Source organism: Erinaceus europaeus, chromosome 17 (assembly GCF_950295315.1).
Source record: "Erinaceus europaeus chromosome 17, mEriEur2.1, whole genome shotgun sequence".
NCBI lineage: Eukaryota > Metazoa > Chordata > Mammalia > Eulipotyphla > Erinaceidae > Erinaceus > Erinaceus europaeus.
This window is the reverse complement of record NC_080178.1, coordinates 74,405,446-74,424,275: the sequence shown is the minus strand read 5'-3', so window position 1 is coordinate 74,424,275 and position 18,830 is coordinate 74,405,446. Positions and strand designations below refer to the sequence as shown.

Here is an 18,830-nt window from a genome sequence, read left to right as displayed (position 1 = left end):
TCTCAGTTCCACTGTTTCTATCCAAAATAAATAAAATCTTAAAAAAGGAAGTGTACTTAAAAAATACTAAAAGTTACACAAGGAGGGGACAGTGTGGCAGTCAGGGAAGGGAGCAGAAATCAGGCAAAACCTGACAGGGTGGCTACGAGGACCAGATCTGACCCAGAAGGCAGCGAGGGAAATAGTTAAGGTGATCGGCCAGGGAGGGAATGACTGCAGCCTGTTAATGAGATGACTTTGATGGCTGTGTGAGGGATGGCGTCAGGGCGAGGCTGGAAATCATTCTTGCTGTCGGGCAGAGCAGGGAAGCAGCACTGTGGAGAAGACAAGCGCGGGTCCTACCCCACAGGAGAACGGCGGTGACAGGCTGGGGGCATGGATCGACCGGCCAGCACCCATGTCCAGCAGAGAAGCAATTACAGAAGACCGGACTCCTGCCTTCTGCACCCCAAAAAGAATTCTGGTCCATACTTGGGGGGTGTTAGGGGAAGATGACCAGAGAGCTCTGAACCCCAATTCCACTGGGACTGAAAATGTTTGTCACCAGCAATCTTTGTTTTTATAGCATCACTGAGAGGGAAGAAAATATGGAGAACACCAGAGGAAGCCAGATGCAGTTTCGCTCATGTGAGAAGGAAGAGGAAAAAGGAAGGACACTCGGAAGTAGTGACAGACATGCGACCTAGAAAGGAAGAGAAGACAGGGCCGTAGAAATGAGCAAAAACGGGGAGTCAGGCGGTAGCGCAGCGGGTTAAGCACAGGTGGCACAAAGCTCAAGGACCGGCGTAAGGATCCCGGTTCGAGCCCCCGGCTCCCCACCTGCTGGGGAGTCTCTTCACAGGCGGTGAAGCAGGTCTGCAGGTGTCTGTCTTTCTCTCCCCCTCTCTGTCTTCCCCTCCTCTCTCCATTTCTCTCTGTCCTATCCAACAACGACAGCAATTAACTACAACAATAAAACAACAAGGGCAACAAAAGGGAATAAATAAATATTAAAAAATTAAAAATAAATAAATGAAAAAAAGAAGTGAGTAAAAATGGACCTGAAGTTGAATATATATATATTCAACTCCTGTCTGTGACCGTGGGAGAACTACTGCAGTTTCCACTGGGACACAGAACTCTGGTGGTGGGAGCGGTGTGGAATTATACCCCTCTAATCTGAAAATTTTGTAAATGACTATTGAATCACTACTAACATTGGAAAAAACAAAAGGAAATAAGGGCAGGTAAGGAGACTCAGCATGGGGAAGGGAGATGTGACAGCACTTTCTCTCTTCACACACACCTGGTCAGCTGTCTGTCACATGGCTGATTCAACAGCAGTCACCATAGGTTTGCATTTATTGAGCGCGTCTTATGGACCAGGCACTTAGGCATTTTACAGATATTTCCACTTACTCCCACAACAGTTCAGTGAGGTAGGTTCCATGGGGATCCTCATTTTAGAAATGAGGCAGTCGAGACACAGAGTCTGCTACTTCCCAAGGTCTTAGCGCTTAGCCAAGATTTGAACCTGGAGAGCTTGCGCTTCAAGTGTGATGTGAATACACATGCCATCGCCACCTCTCTCCCCAGCACCTTAAGATGCCAGCTGACCCCTGAGAGAGGAGGCAGGGCGGGTCCTGGGAGATACATCTGGTGGGTTCCCAACAACTGAGATGGTCCGAAGTTTGGCAGGTGGCCCCTGACACTGGAGGGGAGTCTCCCTGCAGAGGATCAGCCCCAGGTCCCCCTCGGGCCACCTCCCTACTGGTGTCCACAGCCTGAAGCTGCCAGCCTCGCCCTCTGTTCCCCGGCATGTTCCCTGCCTCCCCAGCAAGAACAGCCCAGAGTTTACATCGCGAAGGGGGTTTTATTGACAGTGGAGAAGCAGAGTTCTGGGCAAGGACACACAGCACTGCTCTAAAAGTTCAGACTTAGGGTTCAGCCTCAGGGGCCTCACTCATCCCCACCTAAACATCTCCTCATTCAGCAACTCAAAGACCTACCACAGCCGCCCCAGGGGCAACCACTGGCCAGGAGCCAGGAGGCAATTCAGCCTGAGGCCTGTGGAGTGTGATGGCCCTCCTCCCCTGGCCACTCTCTGCCTGGCCACAGCCCACCTTGGCCTCTCTTGGCAGACACAGACAGGAACAGCTGGGCAAGGCCGCTCCAGCCCATGGGGCTCTCAGGGTATCAGCCTTGGTGTTGGGGCAGGGGACAGGCACATAGGGCCACCTCCTCTCCCCTGCTTCGGAGCCTCCTCAAACCTCCTCACACTGGCCTCCCTCTGCCCTGAGTCTGCTCTGCGGGGGAGCCCTGCCAACCTCAGGCTGCTCCTGTTGGTGGAGGCTGCACACCTTCCACCCGGCAGTCGGAATGGGCTCCCAGGAGGCCGGGCCTGCCCTTCGGCCCTTCCCTCTCTCAAGATGCCAGGCAGGACTGAGGCCTGACCAAAGGCATCTTCAGGAGCCACACAAACAGCAGAGACTGGAGACTGTCCACTCCCACCCACCTGCCCGGTGTGGGGGGCGGCGGGGCATGGGGACCTAGGACCGACTGGAAGTCTAGTTTTCAGCCCAGAGGTTTCCCCTGTCCCAGGGGCAGAAGGTGCAGGGGTGAGCCAGTCCTGAGCCGGGGCTGGGAGGAACAGGGACAAAAATAGCCCAGCACAGGCTCCCTCCAGGGCCTAGAAATAGCGTAGTGACAAGTGCCTTGTAACACCCTGGGCCAGCAGCAGCGGGGGAGGCTGCACTGAGAGTGTGTGAGTGTGTGTGTGTGTGTGTGTGTGTGTGTGAGTGTGTGTGTGTGTGTGTGTGTGAGTGTGTGAGTGTGTGTGTGTGTGTGTGGAGAGGGCAGCCTCACCCCAGGGTCTGGTCCCCCCACTGGGTCCATGCTACGTACCACACCACACTGCCTGTGTACAGTCACACAGAGAGGGCCTGTGGAGTGGGGGTGAGCCCAGCCTCAGGACAGGGACTCCGGAGAGATGCTAAACTTGGGTTTGGCCTTGGCCACGGCCACGCTGCGTTTGCGCAGGGGTCCCCGGGCAGAGGCCAGGGTCAGGGCGTCCAGCAGGCTGCGGTCCTCGTCCAGCTGCCGGGCGGTGCAGAGCGGTGTGGGCACCTTGACCGTGTTGCCGAACTTGGAGTAGTCGACGGAGTAGCGGCCGTCCTCCTCGGCCACGATGGGCACGAAGCGCTGACCCCACAGGATCTCGTCGGCCAGGTAGGAGGTGCGGGCCTGCGTGGTGATGCCCGTGGTCTCCACCACGCCCTCCAGGATGACGATGACCTCCAGGTCCTGATGGTGGTGCAGGTCACCGGGCGCCAGGTCGTAGAGCGGGCTGTGGGCGTCGATGACGTGGTAGATGATGAGCGGGGCCACCAGGAAGATGCTGTTGCCGCCTATGCCGTTCTCCATGGGGATGTCCACCTGGTGGAGCGGCACCACCTCGCCCTCGGGGCTGGTGGTCTTGCGCACCACCTGCATGCGGATGGTGGCGCTGATGATCATGCTCTTGCGCAGGTCCCCCACCCGCAGCATGAAGCACAGCCGGTTGTGCCTCAGGGCGATGACCGCGTGCTTGCTGAAGATGAGGGTCTCTGCGCGCCGGTGCGCCTGCGCCGTCTTCATGAAGATGCAGCCCAGCATGATGGCGTTGATCATGAGCCCCACGATATTCTGCACGATGAGGATGAGGATGGCCAGCGGGCACTCCTCCGTCACCATGCGCCCGCCGAAGCCGATGGTCACCTGCACCTCGATGGAGAAGAGGAAGGCGGACGAGAAGGACTGGATGCTGGTGACACAGGCCACGTGCGTGTCCTCGCCGGCGGCCGCGGCCAGGTCCCCGTGCGCGAAGGCCACGAGCCACCAGCCCATGGCGAACAGCAGCCAGCTGCACAGGAAGGACATGGTGAAGATGAGCAGCGTGTGCGGCCACTTGAGGTCCACCAGCGTGGTGAACACGTCCTGCAGGAAGCGGCCCTGCTCGCGGATGTTCTTGTGGGCCACGTTGCAGTTGCCGTTCTTGGACACGAAGCGGGCCCTCCGCTCGCGGGCCCGGTAGCGGGGCTCGGCGGGGTCCTCGGCCAGGCGAGTCAGCACGTACTCCTCGGGGATGATGCCCTTGCGGGACAGCATGGCTCCGGGGGCCCGACGAGGAGACGTGCCCCCATGGAGGGCGCCCCCTGCTGCCTGCGCCTAGGACCTCACTGGGATTCCCAGCCTGGGTACCCTCTTTCTTTAGCACGCAGAGGGTGAGTAGGGGCGAGCTTCACTCCCGAGCAGCCTTCCCGGCCAGCCCCATCCTCACGTCCTCCTGGGCCCGCACCTGCCACCTGTCTCACGCCTCAGACCCCCACTACCCATTGCCTTGTGACCTCCCTCCCCTCCAGCCTGCTCTCCACCTGGCCCTGCACCTGTCACCAGCCTCAGCCTCAGCCCACCCTGACCTCTGCCTTGTGACTCCCCCCTCCCCAGACTGCTCCCCAGTTGACTCCCCTCCCACCGGCCTCAGCCTCAGCCCCCACCCCCTGCTCACTGCCTTGTGACCCCCCCACCTCCCCAGTCTGCTCCCCACCTGGTCCGCCTCGCCCTCTCCCCGCTCCCCAGGCCAGTTCTCCCCACCTATATCCTTCCTTCTCCACCCACCTCGGAAGGTCACACCTCACACAGCCCCCGGGGGTGCAGCACCTCACTCCCCGGTGCCCCCCACGACTCCCTTCCAAGCTCCACTTTCATATCCCGACCCTCCCCTCAGTCTCTCCTCCAAGTCTCGCCCCCTCTGTCCCATTCACCGCCCCAGCCCCGCAGCGCTCCCTCGGCTCTCCCGGCGCCCTCCAGCTCCAAGTCTGCCTGTCTGTCTCCCAGGGATTCCGCGCCGGCCAGAGCCTCCACCCCACCCCCTCAACTCCTGCTGCCCCGGCCCCCCAGGGGCCTCCAGGCCCCGCCCGCCGCCCGCCGCCCGCCGCCCGCGCGTCCCCGCACCTGCTCCCGCCGCTCAGCCGCAGCGCCTCCCCGCCCCCTGCTCGGCCGCCTGTCGTTGGGGGATAGGAGATGGAGGGCTTGGGGGGCCGCAGGAGCAGAGTCGGGGAACCGGCCGCCAGAGGGAGCCCGACCCAGCCCAGCGCCCGAGGCGGGACGGATGCGGGCCCCGCCCCGCCACTCACCTCCCCTGCCTGCCTGCTCCGCCCACTGTCCTCTGTTTGGGGTGGGGTGGGGTGGCGGTGGGGGTTCCCCAAAGGGAAGGACCCGAGCTTCCCTAGATGGCGGCTGGTGCAGAGGATGAAAGCAATCCGGACCCCCCTTCCACCCCCAAGTTGGTGAACTGACTACAGCCCCGCGTCTCCTTGGAGCCCCCCCCCCCCCAATTTTCTCATCATATGTTGGGTTAATGTCCATCTGTCTGGACTCTGAGGGGTCTTGGGGGTAAGGGGGCGCAAGAGAGGCTGAATCTCCAACCCAGCGACTGGGGGATGGAGAAATCTCAATCTGCTTCTCTTTCCCTCTAGGGGAGAGCTCACCCTCCTGAGTCGTGAGGCTCTGATGGAAGTCACAGACTTTCTCCCCAGAAGAAACAAAGGCGGCTGTTAGTAGGTGTGGGGACAGAGCTGAACTCCTACTGCAGGCTGGCTGCGCCGTCTTTGCCCAGAAGCTCGCTGGTGGTCCCTGTCAGGCCATATTCCCTTCCTTTCCCTTCGTTATAAAGAGGCCATGAACTAATGGTGTTTGCTTTTACATTAAAAGCAATTACCATTAATTGGTAATTGGGGGCTCATACCTGGATCCTTGCGCGGGTCCTTGCGCTTCCTACTAGGTGCGCTTAACCAGGTGAGCCCTTGCCCAGCCCCCCACCCCAGTTCTTTACTAAAATAATAACCCACCCTCGTCTCTGGGCCCACTTCAGGTCTACACAGAGGGGCCCCTGACCCATGAGAGACCACTTGGTGAAGCGGGGGCTTGACGCAGGGCTAGAGACACGGGTGTGCTACGCCACCGGAGTGACTCGCTCATTGAGTTCTTGTCTTTTCCACAACACTGGCAGAGAGTGTGCACTCAGGGTAAATCTGCTCCTGGATTATTTCAACAGAAGTGCAGTGCCAGGAGGAGGCTGAGCAGAGCTCAAGGAAGAGCTGAGTCAAGTGCAGTTGTTTCATCATCAGAAAAAGGAGGCTTGAGGAAACCCTCAGGCTTTAGGATTTAGTGATTGCAGTAGCCCCTAAGGAGGAGGGTGTAGTTTTGTGTAACCCCACCCACTGGGTAGAGCAGAGACTTCACATAGGAAGCCAGTTTTTATAACCAGGGACGACTCGCTTTGATCTACAGGGTGTCCAAGGCAAGACTGGAGGCCATCGGAGTGGGTGGTGGAGGACGGGGCTTGGGTTAGTCCTGTGTGGACCCTGCCTTGCTCCTGCCACTATACTCCAGTCCCTTGAAGGGCATGAGAATGGGAATCTTTTTTTTTTCTCCTCCAGGGTTATTGCTGGGGCTCAGTGCCTGCACTATGAATCCACTGCTCCTGGAGGCTTTTTTTTTCCCATTGTTGCTCTTGTTACCCTTGTTGTTGTTATTATTATGACTGTTGTCATTGCTGTTGTTGTTGGATAGGACAGAGAGAAACCGACAGAAGGGGTAGAGAAAGACAAGACATCTGCAGACCTGCTTCACTGCTTGTGAAGCGACCTCCCTGCAGGTGGGGAGCCGGGGACTTGAACCAGGATCCTTACGCTGGTCCTTGCACTTTGTGCCATGTGTGCTTAACCTGCTGCGCTACCGCCTGGCCCCCGAGAATGGAAATCTTTTCCCCCCTCAAGTTTCTGCTCCTTGGAGGCTCCACAGTCTTGGGACCTGCTGGATCCCCAGAGGCAGCTCATTTTATTTATTTTTATAGTATTTGTATTAATAGTTCATTAAAACTCAGTATTTGTTAAATTGATGACTTATGAATAGTGATTTTTCTCTCTTCTTTCTTCTTTTTTCTTTCTTTTTTTTTTTCCTCCATGGTTATTTCTGGGGTTTTGTGCCAGCATGACGACTCCACTGGCCAATTTTTCAAGTTTTTGGGAAGGACAGAGAGAAATTGAGAGTGGGGGGAGGTACGGAGGGAGAGAGAAAGATGGACACCTGCAGACCTGCTTCACAGCTTGTGAAGTGGCCCCCCATGCAGGTGGGGAGCTGGGGCTCGAACTGGGATCTTTGAGTGGGTCCCTGCACTTCATACAATGTACGCTTAACAACCTCCATTAAATCAAATTAAATTGATTAATTAATTAATTTTTCACCAGAGCTCTGATCAGCTTTGGTTTATGGTGGTGTGGGGGATTGAATCTGGGACCTTGGAGCCTCGGGCATCAAAGTCTCTTTGCATAACCATTATGCTATCTACTCCAAACTTTATTTTATTTTTTTACAAACTTCATTTAAAAAATTACCTTTATTTATTTATTGGATAGAGACAGCCAGAAACTGAGAGGAAGGGGGTGATAGAGAGGGAGAGAGACAGAGAGACACCTGCATCCCTGCTTCACCACTCGTGAAGCTTTCCCCCTGCAGGTGGCGACCAGGGCCTTGAACCTGCAAAGGGTCCTTGTACATTGTAACTTACACACTTAACCAGGTGCACCACCATCTGGCCCAGGATCATTTTTTTAGGATTTAGTTTTTCTTTATCAGAGCACTGCTCAGTTCTGGCTTAGGGTGGTGCCTGGGTTTGAGCCTGGAACTTCAACACCTCAGGCATGAGAGCCTTTTGCAGAATCATGAGGCTGTCTCCCAGAGCCAGAGGCAGCTCATCTGAAAGGCCAGACTGCCTCCTAGTGTGGGTTTGACCCACCCTTCCCAGAAAGATCGAGCCTCAGTCCAAGTGTCTCAGCCTCCTGCTCTGCTCCATCCTGCTCCATCTCCCCCAGTGCTGTGCTCAGAAGGTCTCTCTCACCATTTCCCTTTCATTCATCAGCTAGTCTGACTCCTTGTCCTGCGTTCAAGGTTTTCTGATTGTAGACCTCGCCACTCCCCATGAGTTCTCTCCCCGAACTCTGTTCACCTAACTCTTACTCCCAATTCAGACCCCGTCTCTTCCATACTGACTGTTAGGCCAGACAGAACGCTGCTCTTCTGAGCTCTGCTGTCTCCAGGAACACTCGAAGAGCCTGTACCAGGCCCCGCCCCAGTGACTGGTGGGCTTCCTCTGCCCACTATTTGCATGGAGGAAGATGCAAGCCCAACAGTCCCGGGCCTGCACCCCCAAGCTTGGTACAGTCAGTGCTGTAACATGTCAGTGCTCATCAGACACTCCTGTCAGCGAGCAGACGCCATCTCTAGATGGAGGCCAGGCATGCCATCCTGCTTCACGACGCAGACGGAGTCTGCATCTCCCAACCATACCCGCTGACTTGTGCTGTGTTTGCGGTTTTGTTTTCCTTCTCCTCACCACCATTCTCCCTTCTGTGCCCACCTCTGACTGCAAGGGCTCTGGGCCTCTGACTTCAGTGATCACCTGGGTGGGGGAATGTAACCCAAGCTGGTCCACTGAGATTCCTCCCCAAGGTTTCTGTCTGGACAGAATTGTGTCTCGCCCTCGGTTCCCTTGTCCATGTCCCTGAGTGTGACTGTATCTGGAGACAGGGCCTCTGAAGCAGTAAAGAAGTTATGTAAAGTCAGAGCAGTGGAGCCCTGCTCCCTCATGATGGGGACCCTAGTGAGGAGAGAGACACCAGGGTGTGCACAGAGGAGAGGTCATGTGAGGACATGGCCGGAAAGCAGCTAACCACAGCCAAGGAGAAAGGTTGTGGGGAAACCTTGATCTTGGACTTTCACCCTCTGGAACTGTCAGAAATAACACCTTGCTGTTTTAAGTACCCCTGCCTGGGACAATTCTGTATGACAAATATGACTCTCATCTCACAGATGAGGAAGCTTGCTTCTGTCCCCGTACAGGGGCCGGTTCAGATGTGCCTGACTTGGTGCTGAAGTCAGGCTGGCTCCCGAGCCCCCCCAAGTCCACCCCAGCCCGTGTCCATCAGGCTCCTGGTAGGAAAGAATTCATCTTTTCTTTATTTACAGGTGATTTACAGTTAGAAAAGCAGGCAGGCAGTGGGCAGGGGAGGGCACGGGCTGGATGGCACTTGGGCTCCAGCAGGTCACTTGTCTGCACGGACAAAGGAGGCGAAGACGCTGTCCTTCCGGCTGAGCAGCTTCTCAGGCTCGTCGAACTCAAGGATGGCGCCACGCTTCAGGACGATGACCAGGTCTGCACTCAGGATGGTGTGGACCCGGTGCTGGGGGGAGGGGCGGCTGGTCAGGGTGACAGGGCATGGCCTGAGGGCTGCGGATGTCCCTGCTGCAGCTTGAAGGGGCTGGCATGTGACCAGAGCAGGGAGTTCTGTGCTGACCGCCCTGTTTGTGGTGGCTGTATGCTAAGCCCTCCATCCACAAATGCATTTTTTTTTTTTTTTTTTGCTTCCAGGGTTATTGCTGGGGCTTGGTGCTGGCTCTACAAATCCACTGCTCCTGGTGGCTATTTTTCATTTTATTGGATAGGACAGAGAAAAACAGAGAAGAGGGGAAGATAGAGGGAGACAGAGAGAAAGAGAGAAAGATAAGACACCTGAAGACCTGCTTAGCCACTTGTGAAGTGTCCCCCCTGCAGGTAGGGCGCCAGGTGCTCGAACCCGGATCCTTGTGCGGGTCCTTGCGCTTAGTACTCTGCATGTGGCCCCCTTCATGATGCACTCTCTTCCAGCACCAAACTTCAGCTCTGCTACCCCTGCCAGGCTGTGCCACACCCCAAGTCTCTGCAAGGCAGGCTCCCTGCAGCCAGTCAGATCCCTTGCCCTGTATGCTGGGGGGCTGCCCACAGATGAGAGTCTTACCGCGATGGTGACCACCGTGCGGTCTGCGAAGGCCGTCATCACCACCTTCTGAAGGATGTTTTCCTGCCAGGGGGAACAGCAGCTGTAGGCTCAGCTGCCCAGAGGTGGGGTCTGGCCTAGCCTTGGGGATGTAGGGCCCACTTTTTTTTGCCTCCAGGGCTTGCTGCCTATACTACAAACCCCCTGTTCCTGGCGGCCATCCCCCCCATTTTTGTTGCCCTTGTTGTTATTGCTATTGCTGCTGCTGCTGTTGTTGGATAGGACAGAGAGAAATGGAGAGAGGAGGGGAAGACAGAGGGGGAGAGAAAGACAGACACCTGCAGACCTGCTTCACCGCTTGTGAGGTGACTCCCCTGCAGGTGGGGAGCTGGGGGGCTCGAACCGGGATCCACATGCCGGTCCTTATGCTTCCTGCCATGTGTGCTTAACCCAGTGCACTACCACCTGGTCCCCGGGGCCCACTTCTTATCTGACCCCATCTCCCTCATGCTGCCCCAAGCCCCTGTAGGGTTGACCAGGCCCCAGAAGTCAGGGCCTGAACTCAACCTGCATGGAGCTCAGTGTCGGGGTATGTGTGATGGGTTACAATGCCGATTCTGGGAGCGGGGGTATGTGTCTGTCTGCAGCTTGTGTGTGTGTGTGTGTGTGTGTGTGTCTGTGTGTGTGTGTGGTAAGACTAGCTGGAGTCAAGGTCCCACAGCACTTTGCTTCTTCACCACAGTGGCACTTGGAGTTAAAGGCTACCTGAGTTTTAGGACCACTTGGTGTGAATGTCTGCCCCTTGCTTCACAGAAACCCAGTCTGAGTCCCCAGTCCCGGGTGAGCCTGGGACGAACCGTGGCCATGTCGATGGAAGCCGTGGCCTCGTCCATGATGAAGATACTGGTCTTTCTCACGAAGGCCCGCGCAAGGCAAAACAGCTGCCTCTGGCCCTGGCTGAAGTTCTCACCACCTTCCGTGATGATGGCGTCTGAAACAAAGGGTGGGGAGGGACATGTACGGTGGGTCGGTTCTGTTTTGAGCACAGTATGTGGTGTGGGGGTGTCTGGAAACATGGGTGCTGTGAGCACAGGTCACCTGCACAAGACCAGTCCCTGGACCCACACTGCTGCCCTCCTGGGCATTTCTGGGAGGGGCTCAAACACTGACTCTGAATGTGTTTGTGTGTGGCCTGATGGGTTATTTTCCCGAGTCAAAGGCTCGGCCAGCACCCGCTGCCCCAGAGGCAAGTACTCCTAGGGTCTGCTGCTTGCTGGGTGGCATTCCTTCCAGTAGCCGTAGTGAGTGATGTGATTTCTTAGTCTGGCCACTCCTTCCTTGGGATGGAACTGGGTGGGTGGTTGGGCAGGGCAGGGCAGGGCTGGCATGCCATCACGTGCTGCCAGGGTATCAGGGGACCTGCAAGCTCTGCCCACCCTAACTGACCCCCTGTGCCCTTGCAGGCAGAACTGGACTCTCAAGTGACTAGGAGTGTGACATCTGGCGCAAGTCACTTGGCTCCTCTGAGCTTCTGCGTGGTGAAGCGCAGGACTGAACGGTCTCTGTGGGCCCTGCCAGACACGCTCCACAGGGGTGTGCGTCTGGCCCTCAGCCCTGAGAGCTATCTGCTATGCCTGCCCAGCGACCCCACCAGGGGTAGTTACCAAGGCCTCCGGGCAGCGCTCTGACCACCAGCTTCAACTGGGCGATCTCCAGAGCCTCCCACAGCGTGCTGTCAGAGCACTTCTTCTCTGGGTCCAGGTTAAAACTGGAGGCGACACAGAACATGCCCTTCAGGGAGGGGGGCAGGATCCATCCGAGGGGACAGAGGACCGGGAGGATAAAGGGGGCTGGAAGTGAGAACCGATTGACTTGGGGGGAGCTGAGGGGGAGGACCAGGGTAGCAGCACGGCAGATCTGAGGCTCGGAGTACCCTTACCAATGCTTGATGTAGGAAAGGGAAGCATGGGAGGGAGAAGCTGGAGGAGCCAGCGCCGGGCCGCAGGGCTCAGAGCCTGGGCAGGGCTGTTCTCTGTGTGTGGGGCCTGCAGGGGCTCACCGGATGGTGCCACTGAAGAGCACGGGGTCCTGCAGGATGATGGAGAGCCGTGAGCGCAGCGTGTGCAGCGGCAGCTTGGCGATGTCGATGCCGTCGATGATGATGCGTCCTGTGTGGGGAGAGCTCTGTCCCAGGTGGGGGCGCCAGGGTAGGGAGGGAGACAGTGCTGGGGGCCATCCAGCCTGGGACCTGCCCCCCCCCATGAGAAGGCAAGTCTGTGCTGGCTGACTGCACGCACCCCAGGACCGAGGGCCCATCCAGTGGCTGTGGGTGCGGGCCCTGCACTCACCTTCAAACGTGTCCACCATGCGGAAGAAGGCAAGCGAGAAGGAGGACTTTCCGCTGCCCGTGCGTCCACAGATGCCGATCTGGAGAGAGAGAAGCCGGGACTGCTGGCTCTGGGGTGCAGGCACAATGCCCCAATCTCTGCTTGACCTGCTCCTCCTGCTCCTTTCCTTTTTTTTTTTTTTTTTGCCTCCAGGGTTATCACTGGGGCTCAGTACCAGCACTACGAATCTATTACTTCTGTGGCCTTTTTCCCATTTTATTGGATAGGACACAGAGAAATAAGAAGGGAGGGGGAGATAGAGAGGGAGAGAGAGAGACACCTGCAGATCTGCTTCGCCGCTTGTGAAGCTTCCCTCCCGCAGGTGGGGAGTGGGGGTTCGAACCTGGACTCTTCACTTCACCAGGTGTGCCACTGCTGTCCTCCCTTTAAACTGATGACAGGGAAACTGAGAGGGAAGGGTAGAGAAGAAGAGAGACACAATACTGATTCACCGCTTGTGAAGCTTCCCTCCTGCAAGTGGGGACTGGGGACTTGAACCTGGGTTCTTATGCACTGTAATGTGTGCTTTATTTATTTACTTTTTGTAATGTGTGCTCTTAACCAGGTGCTCCACCACCCAGCCCTGACCTGCTTCTCTGACTAGCAGCTTGTTGGACTCTGGGTTGGGCTTGTTTCCTGAAGTGAGTCCAGACAGGTTTCCAAGGAGACCCACCAGAGGGCAAGAACTGGGTGTAGACACCTACACGCCTGGGCTGGGGGTGGGCCTGGCTGTGCTGACACTTGGCTGCAGGGGACCTGGTGTGTCACTTTGTGCACGGATGTGGTAGGGGGCTGGGGGTGTCTCGAATGTGGAGTGTAGGGGCTACCTGGGAGCCCCACCAGGAAGTGCAGTTGTTTCCTACTCCATCTCCCTGTAGGTAGCAAGAAGAATGACAAGGAGAAATAATACAGAGACAGAGATAGTGAGAGACACACAGGGAGGAGCAGCAGCAGAGAGAGTCAAAGGAAAGTGAGGTGGGCCAGAGAGCCTCTCCAGGGCTTGGGGGGCAGCTCTCTCTGTCCTGAGGCCCCTGCTCCGAGGTTCAGGAGAATGTGACCTGGCTGTCTTCAGAGGGACCGCACGAGGCTCCTCCAGGCCAGAGGAGTCCAGTGTCTGCTTGGTGGTGAGAGGAGACAGGGAAGGTAGGGAGGAGAGGGGCTGAGCTCGTCAGTGTGAGGAGCCCGGCCTGGAGACCAGGGTGGGGGGAGCTCTCCACGGTGCAAGGTCTAAGCTGACTCTGCCCATCGCAGAGCCTGTCCCGTCTGCCTCCTGACCTTCTGTCCTGGGGAGATGAGTGCGTTGACATGCTTCAGCACCGGCTTCAGGGAGCTGTCATAGCGCACGCTCAGGTTCTGGATCTGAATCTTCCCCTGGTCCGGCCAGTTCTTTGGGATCAGTGAAGGAGCTGGGTGGGGGGTGGGCTGGGTGTCAGCCAGCAGGCTCGGATCTCAGCTGGCAACCGGGATGGCCGCCCTCCCCTGGGGCCCTTTCCCCACTGTCCTCGGCCGGGCATCTGCGTCTCTCACCCAGCAGCCCCTCATAACTCTCCGCTTCTGTTTTCAGGAGCCCATGAATGCGCTTCACGGCCCCCAGCTGGATCTCCATGTCCGCCAGGTTCCTCACCATCCAGTTGAGGTAGTTGGAGACCTGAGGCAGCAAGATGGTTGTGGTCAGTGGTAGCTTGGCCCCTTCCCTGGCCACCAGCCTGGCTTTTCCCACAAGTGAGGAGGGGGCCAGTGACCTGGAGGCCTGGCCATATTCAGGGCTGCCTCCCCCCAGGCAGGGTGTGTGTTTGCAAGAAATAAGGTGCCTCACCCACCACCCGAGTGGGGCATAGCCCCTCGGGCTTCAGACTCACAAGCTGCTGCAGTAAATTCTGGGGCTGGTTCAGCTAAGGAGAAGTCTGCTGCTGCTCACCATGAGGGCACAGGTGAGGCCTGGCTCCTACCACTCACCATGAGGGCACAGGTGAGGCCTGGCCCCTACCACTCACCATGAGGGCACAGGTGAGGCCTGGCCCCTACCACTCACCATGAGGGCACAGGTGAGGCCTGGCCCTACCACTCACCATGAGGGCACAGGTGAGGCCTGGGCCTACCACTCACCATGAGGGCACAGGTGAGGCCTGGGCCCTACCACTCACCATGAGGGCACAGGTGAGGCCTGGCCCCTACCACTCACCATAAGGGCACAGGTGAGGCCTGGCCCTACCACTCACCATGAGGTCACAGGTGAGGCCTGGCTCCTACCACTCACCATAAGGGCACAGGTGAGGCCTGGCCCTACCACTCACCATGAGGTCACAGGTGAGGCCTGGCTCCTACCACTCACCATGAGGGCACAGGTGAGGCCTGGCCCCTACCACTCACCATGAGGGCACAGGTGAGGCCTGGCCCTACCACTCACCATGAGGGCACAGGTGAGGCCTGGGCCTACCACTCACCATGAGGGCACAGGTGAGGCCTGGGCCCTACCACTCACCATGAGGGCACAGGTGAGGCCTGGCCCCTACCACTCACCATAAGGGCACAGGTGAGGCCTGGCCCTACCACTCACCATGAGGTCACAGGTGAGGCCTGGCTCCTACCACTCACCATGAGGGCACAGGTGAGGCCTGGCCCCTACCACTCACCATGAGGGCACAGGTGAGGCCTGGGCCCTACCACTCACCATGAGGGCATAGGTGAGGCCTGGGCCTACCACTTACCATGAGGGCATAGGTGAGGCCCAGCCCCACCAGGCCAGCAGAGAGCTTCCCATGCAGGGAGTTGGAGATGGAGGTCACAGCCGCGATGAGGACCACAAAGGCACCAATGTATTCCTGTGGAGGGAGGGAGATGGCCCGGGGCCCTGCAAGACTGGGGACGCCATATTCCCCACCCACCTCATCCCGTTGGGGGCAGGGAGCCGCTCGGGTGAGACTCAAACCCTGACACACAGGAGGCCCGTGAGATAACTGCACACAAGGTAAGCCCCCACGTCCCGGCCCCTGCACACACAGTCCTTCTCTCTGTTGGCACGCACTGTAAATACTGCTCTCGCCCCACAACCTGGGAAGGGGGGGTGCTCAGGTCACCCATCACTGGGAGGACCAGCAGGGTTGGGAGGACAGGGAGGACCTTGCCTGCCCTTAGTTCTGGCTCTACACCCTGTCATGATGCCTGCCCTGTGTCTGGCCCTGGGGTGGCACTTGCCATACGGACTTCCAGCCATCTGTTGGCAGCCGTGAGGAAGAGGGAGGCGATGTTGTTGGAGTCTGTGTATTCCAGGAGCTTCTGCTGGAAGCGGGCCTCATACCTGAAGGGGTGGAGGAGGTAGATCTGAGAGGCCATCCTGGTCTAGGGGCCCTCTGCCTTTTCTGTCTCGCTCCCTCTGCCCCTGCTCCTCATGGAATGTCTGCCCAGCTCTGCTCTCTTTGTTCAAACCTCTCAAATCCCACCTTCTGCAGACTTCTTTTTTGAGCCAGGGCCTCCCAAATGTGTGATTTCACAGCTCAGGGCTGCTTTTTCATTCGGAGAGAGACAAAGGGAAGGGAAGAATGGAAGGCGGGAAGGAAGGACACCACAGCACTGTAGCTTCTCTCATGCTGTGTCAGAGCCTGAACCTGGACCTCGAGCACAGCAAGGCACCTGCCCTGTGGGGAGACTCAGCTCCCTGACTGCAAACACTGGTTTTCATGGCAAGACCTATTCTTTCTAGGGCTTCCCCATGGCAACAAAAGAGGCCAGAAACCCAGTTACCCTCAGGACTCAATCCCCTCTGCCTCCTCCCCCTGCAAGTCCTCTTATTTCTACTCCCCCAGGGCACCTCAGTCTCACAGCAGGGCAGGTCTACCTTCTGTCTTCTGACCCATTCTTCCCGCGGCAGCCAGTGGGGTCCAGGGGTCCATCTGTAAATTCTAGGCAAACCCTCCCATCCCCCATAGGGTATCACTGCTCCCTGCTGAGCTGTTTTCTGCCTGGAGCCTGTGTGCAGCCTGCTTCCTGACAGAGCACCTTGTTTTGCAGCCACGTTGGCCTTTTTCTTTCTTCCGACTTTGTGGCAATACTGCTTCCTAACTCTGCTCACACATTTGCTTTTCACCTCCCTTTCTGGACGTGTCAACTCCATACAGGTGGAGCTGTGTCTGTTTTGTTCACCCTGCAGCCCTGCACCAGACGCTGTCAGTAAACATCTGATGACTGACGCCTTCCCTGCCCAGTACAGTGGAGGGGTCTGTGCAGGGGCTCTGAGGGCTCTCTCCCGCCCCTTGTCCCCAGCGTTCTTCCCTGTTACCACTCATGGGGCCGCCTCCTCTCTGACCAGCCTGGGCTCCTGGTGTCTTGCTCTCTGGCCACCCCTTCAGCCCTGGCCAGCTCAGGCCGTGCCCAGAGGAGTGGGCATGGGAGCTCACTTGTTGAGGAAGGAAGGAATAGAAGTCCGAATGGGCTCTGGGACACAACTGTGGGGGTGCAGAATGAAGTCCGAATGGGCTCTGGGACACAACTGTGGGGGTGCAGAATGAACCTTGTTGGGCATTGGCTTCTCAGTCCTGGGGCGTGTGTGTGTGTGTGTGTGTGTGTGTGTGTGTGTGTGTGTGTCCTGCTTTATTTTGAGGTGGAGGTTTGAGTCTGAACTGTGTGTCTGAGCAGAGCAGGAACTAGTGTGTCTGAGGAGTGGGAACAAGAGTGTGGCTTGTAGCCATGGTGTGTGTCTGTGTGTGTGTGTTGTCTCGGGGCAGTGTGTGACATTGCACATCTGAAACGTGTGATGAGTGAGTATTGAGGCTGCCCGTGTGAGTGCACTTGCACATGTGATGGGAGGGCCCAAGGGCTACGGCCAGTCTTCAGGGGAGGGAGTTTCTGTGACAGGAGTCCGAGGGTGAGAGCTATGGACAGAGCCCCATCTCTGGGGCCGGCAGACTCTGATGAGTCCAAGCCCCAATGCCTACTTCCTGTGTGCAGAATCAAGACCAATGTCTGCAGCAGTGGAGTCGGGCTGGTAATAGTTTCTTATTACCATTACACCTGTATATTCTCAAAACATTGTTTTTTGAAGAGACAGACCTCCTAAGAAAACTAGGAAGCCATTCAGGCCTGAGTTCCAGTCCAACAGCAGCTCTTACTGGCTGTGTGACTCGGGGGCTGGAAACATGGCCTCTCTGGGTCTCTTCACCTGCATAACAGGGTCACTTGTGTTTGTGTGTTGTGGGTGTCTTGTAAGGACTAAATGCAATTATGCCCACAGAGCACTTATCACCGTGCCTGGAACACGGTTAAGTGTATAATCAATAAATGTTATTAGTGCCCAACAGGGTAGGGCTCCTGGGTAAAAGCCAATGGATTGAATACATCCGGGGATGATTAAAAACTCCTTCGTTCAAATGGAAAAATCACCCAGGCCTGTGAGTGCAGGGTGTGGCGGCCTCAATGGGCAGACCATGGACTCGGGGTGGGGCTGATTGTAGAAGGGGCTGGGGTCTATGGGGTGGGCACCAGGGAGGGGGCTCTGTCTTAGGCCAAGCCTAGAGGCCTTGGGGACACCCCTCCTAAGAGGCACAACACCCAACACTTAGAGGTAAGGCTGAGGCTGTGGAGGGAGCTGGGGGCTGAGGCACTGGGAAGGCTCAGGTTTGAGGAGAGGAGGAGGGAGGAGGCTGAGAGGCCCTGGAGTCATGCTTGGAGAAGCTCCTTTCTCTCTCTCTAAATATATATATATATAATTGGATAGAGACAGATAGAAATTGAGGGGGGGAGACAGAGAAGGAGAGGGGCAAGGTGGTGGTACACCTAGTTAAGTGCACATAGTACGAAGTGCAAGGACTCGTGTAAGGATCCAGGTTCGAGCCTCTGGATCCTCACCTGCGAGGGTGACGCAGTGAAGCAGGTCTGCAGCTATCTCTCTCTCTCCTTATCTCCCCATCCTCTCTCCATTTCTCTGTGCCCTATCAAATAAAATAGAAGGAAAAAAAAAAGAAAGAAAGAAAGAAAGGGAGAGAGACAGAGAGACAACTGCAGCCCTACTTCACCACTTGTAAAGCTTTTCCCCTGCAGGTGGGGACCAGGGACTTGAACCTGCATTCTTGCACACTGTAATGTGTGTGCTTAACCACCACAGGTGCACCACTGCCTGGCCTCTTGAGAAGCTTCTCTAGCAGGATGATGGGCTGGGGCAGGACGGGGGCTGTAGAGGGCGCAGGGCCAAGGCCTAGACTCCACCTGCCCTGACATACTCAGCGGAGACCCTGATAAAGGCTTCCCACTAGGTCTGGATGCCATGCTAGTGCACAGAGGCTGCAGTGGGGGCCAGGGGGTCTCTCTCAGGTCTGCATCTGGGCAGTGAGTCTGGCAAGCAGGAGTTTGTCCTTCCCCCGGACCTTCTTGGCTGGCCTTAGAGCCCAAGAATTACTCTTGGACAGGGCTTGGCGTCCCATGGCCACTGTTACACTCCGTGCAGCTCTGCCAGCCTAAGAATAACCTGAAGTCAGTCTCTGCTGAGGCGATCTGGGTTAGGGGTCTCTGGTGTGGCTGGCTGGAGAAGTCCCCACACATCAGCCTGAGGTAGGGTGCTGGGAACAGTCTCTCTGATCTTCCTGGAGTCTAGGAGGCTCTGGTCTAGCCAAATAGCACA

At 57.1% G+C, this 18,830-nt stretch overlaps 2 protein-coding genes across 5 annotated transcripts in view; both read right to left on the bottom strand.

Annotated features, from left to right (window-relative positions):
* Positions 1 to 1,832: 1,832 nt before the first annotated feature.
* KCNJ11 (potassium inwardly rectifying channel subfamily J member 11) lies at positions 1,833 to 4,216 on the bottom strand. The gene has a single exon (XM_007515848.3). It carries the CDS (start codon positions 4,123 to 4,125, stop codon positions 2,947 to 2,949), a length of 1,179 nt encoding a protein of 392 aa, XP_007515910.1. The 5' UTR covers positions 4,126 to 4,216; the 3' UTR covers positions 1,833 to 2,946.
* Positions 4,217 to 9,013: 4,797 nt separating this feature from the next.
* The window catches only part of ABCC8 (ATP binding cassette subfamily C member 8), a 105,908-nt gene continuing 96,091 nt past the window's right edge, over positions 9,014 to 18,830 (bottom strand). Inside the window, exons 30-39 of one of the 4 annotated variants that reach the window (XM_060177074.1) lie at positions 15,416 to 15,518; positions 14,929 to 15,042; positions 13,748 to 13,868; positions 13,496 to 13,626; positions 12,182 to 12,260; positions 11,893 to 12,001; positions 11,498 to 11,601; positions 10,691 to 10,824; positions 9,855 to 9,917; positions 9,014 to 9,260 (exon numbers count right to left, since the gene is read on the bottom strand). In XM_060177074.1, the coding sequence (XP_060033057.1) occupies positions 9,123 to 9,260; positions 9,855 to 9,917; positions 10,691 to 10,824; positions 11,498 to 11,601; positions 11,893 to 12,001; positions 12,182 to 12,260; positions 13,496 to 13,626; positions 13,748 to 13,868; positions 14,929 to 15,042; positions 15,416 to 15,518 (1,096 nt within the window). In that variant the 3' untranslated portion in view covers positions 9,014 to 9,122. Of the gene's footprint in view, positions 9,261 to 9,854; positions 9,971 to 10,690; positions 10,825 to 11,497; positions 11,602 to 11,892; positions 12,018 to 12,181; positions 12,261 to 13,495; positions 13,627 to 13,747; positions 13,869 to 14,891; positions 15,043 to 15,415; positions 15,519 to 18,830 lie in introns of those variants that run through there. The other 3 variants (XM_060177075.1, XR_009545663.1, XM_060177076.1) reach the window with 3 other exon arrangements.

What these genes read in the sequence shown, in the direction of transcription:
- KCNJ11 (XM_007515848.3), bottom strand. Translation starts at nt 4,125, where the DNA reads ATGCTGTCCCGCAAGGGCATCATCCCCGAGGAGTACGTGCTGACTCGC.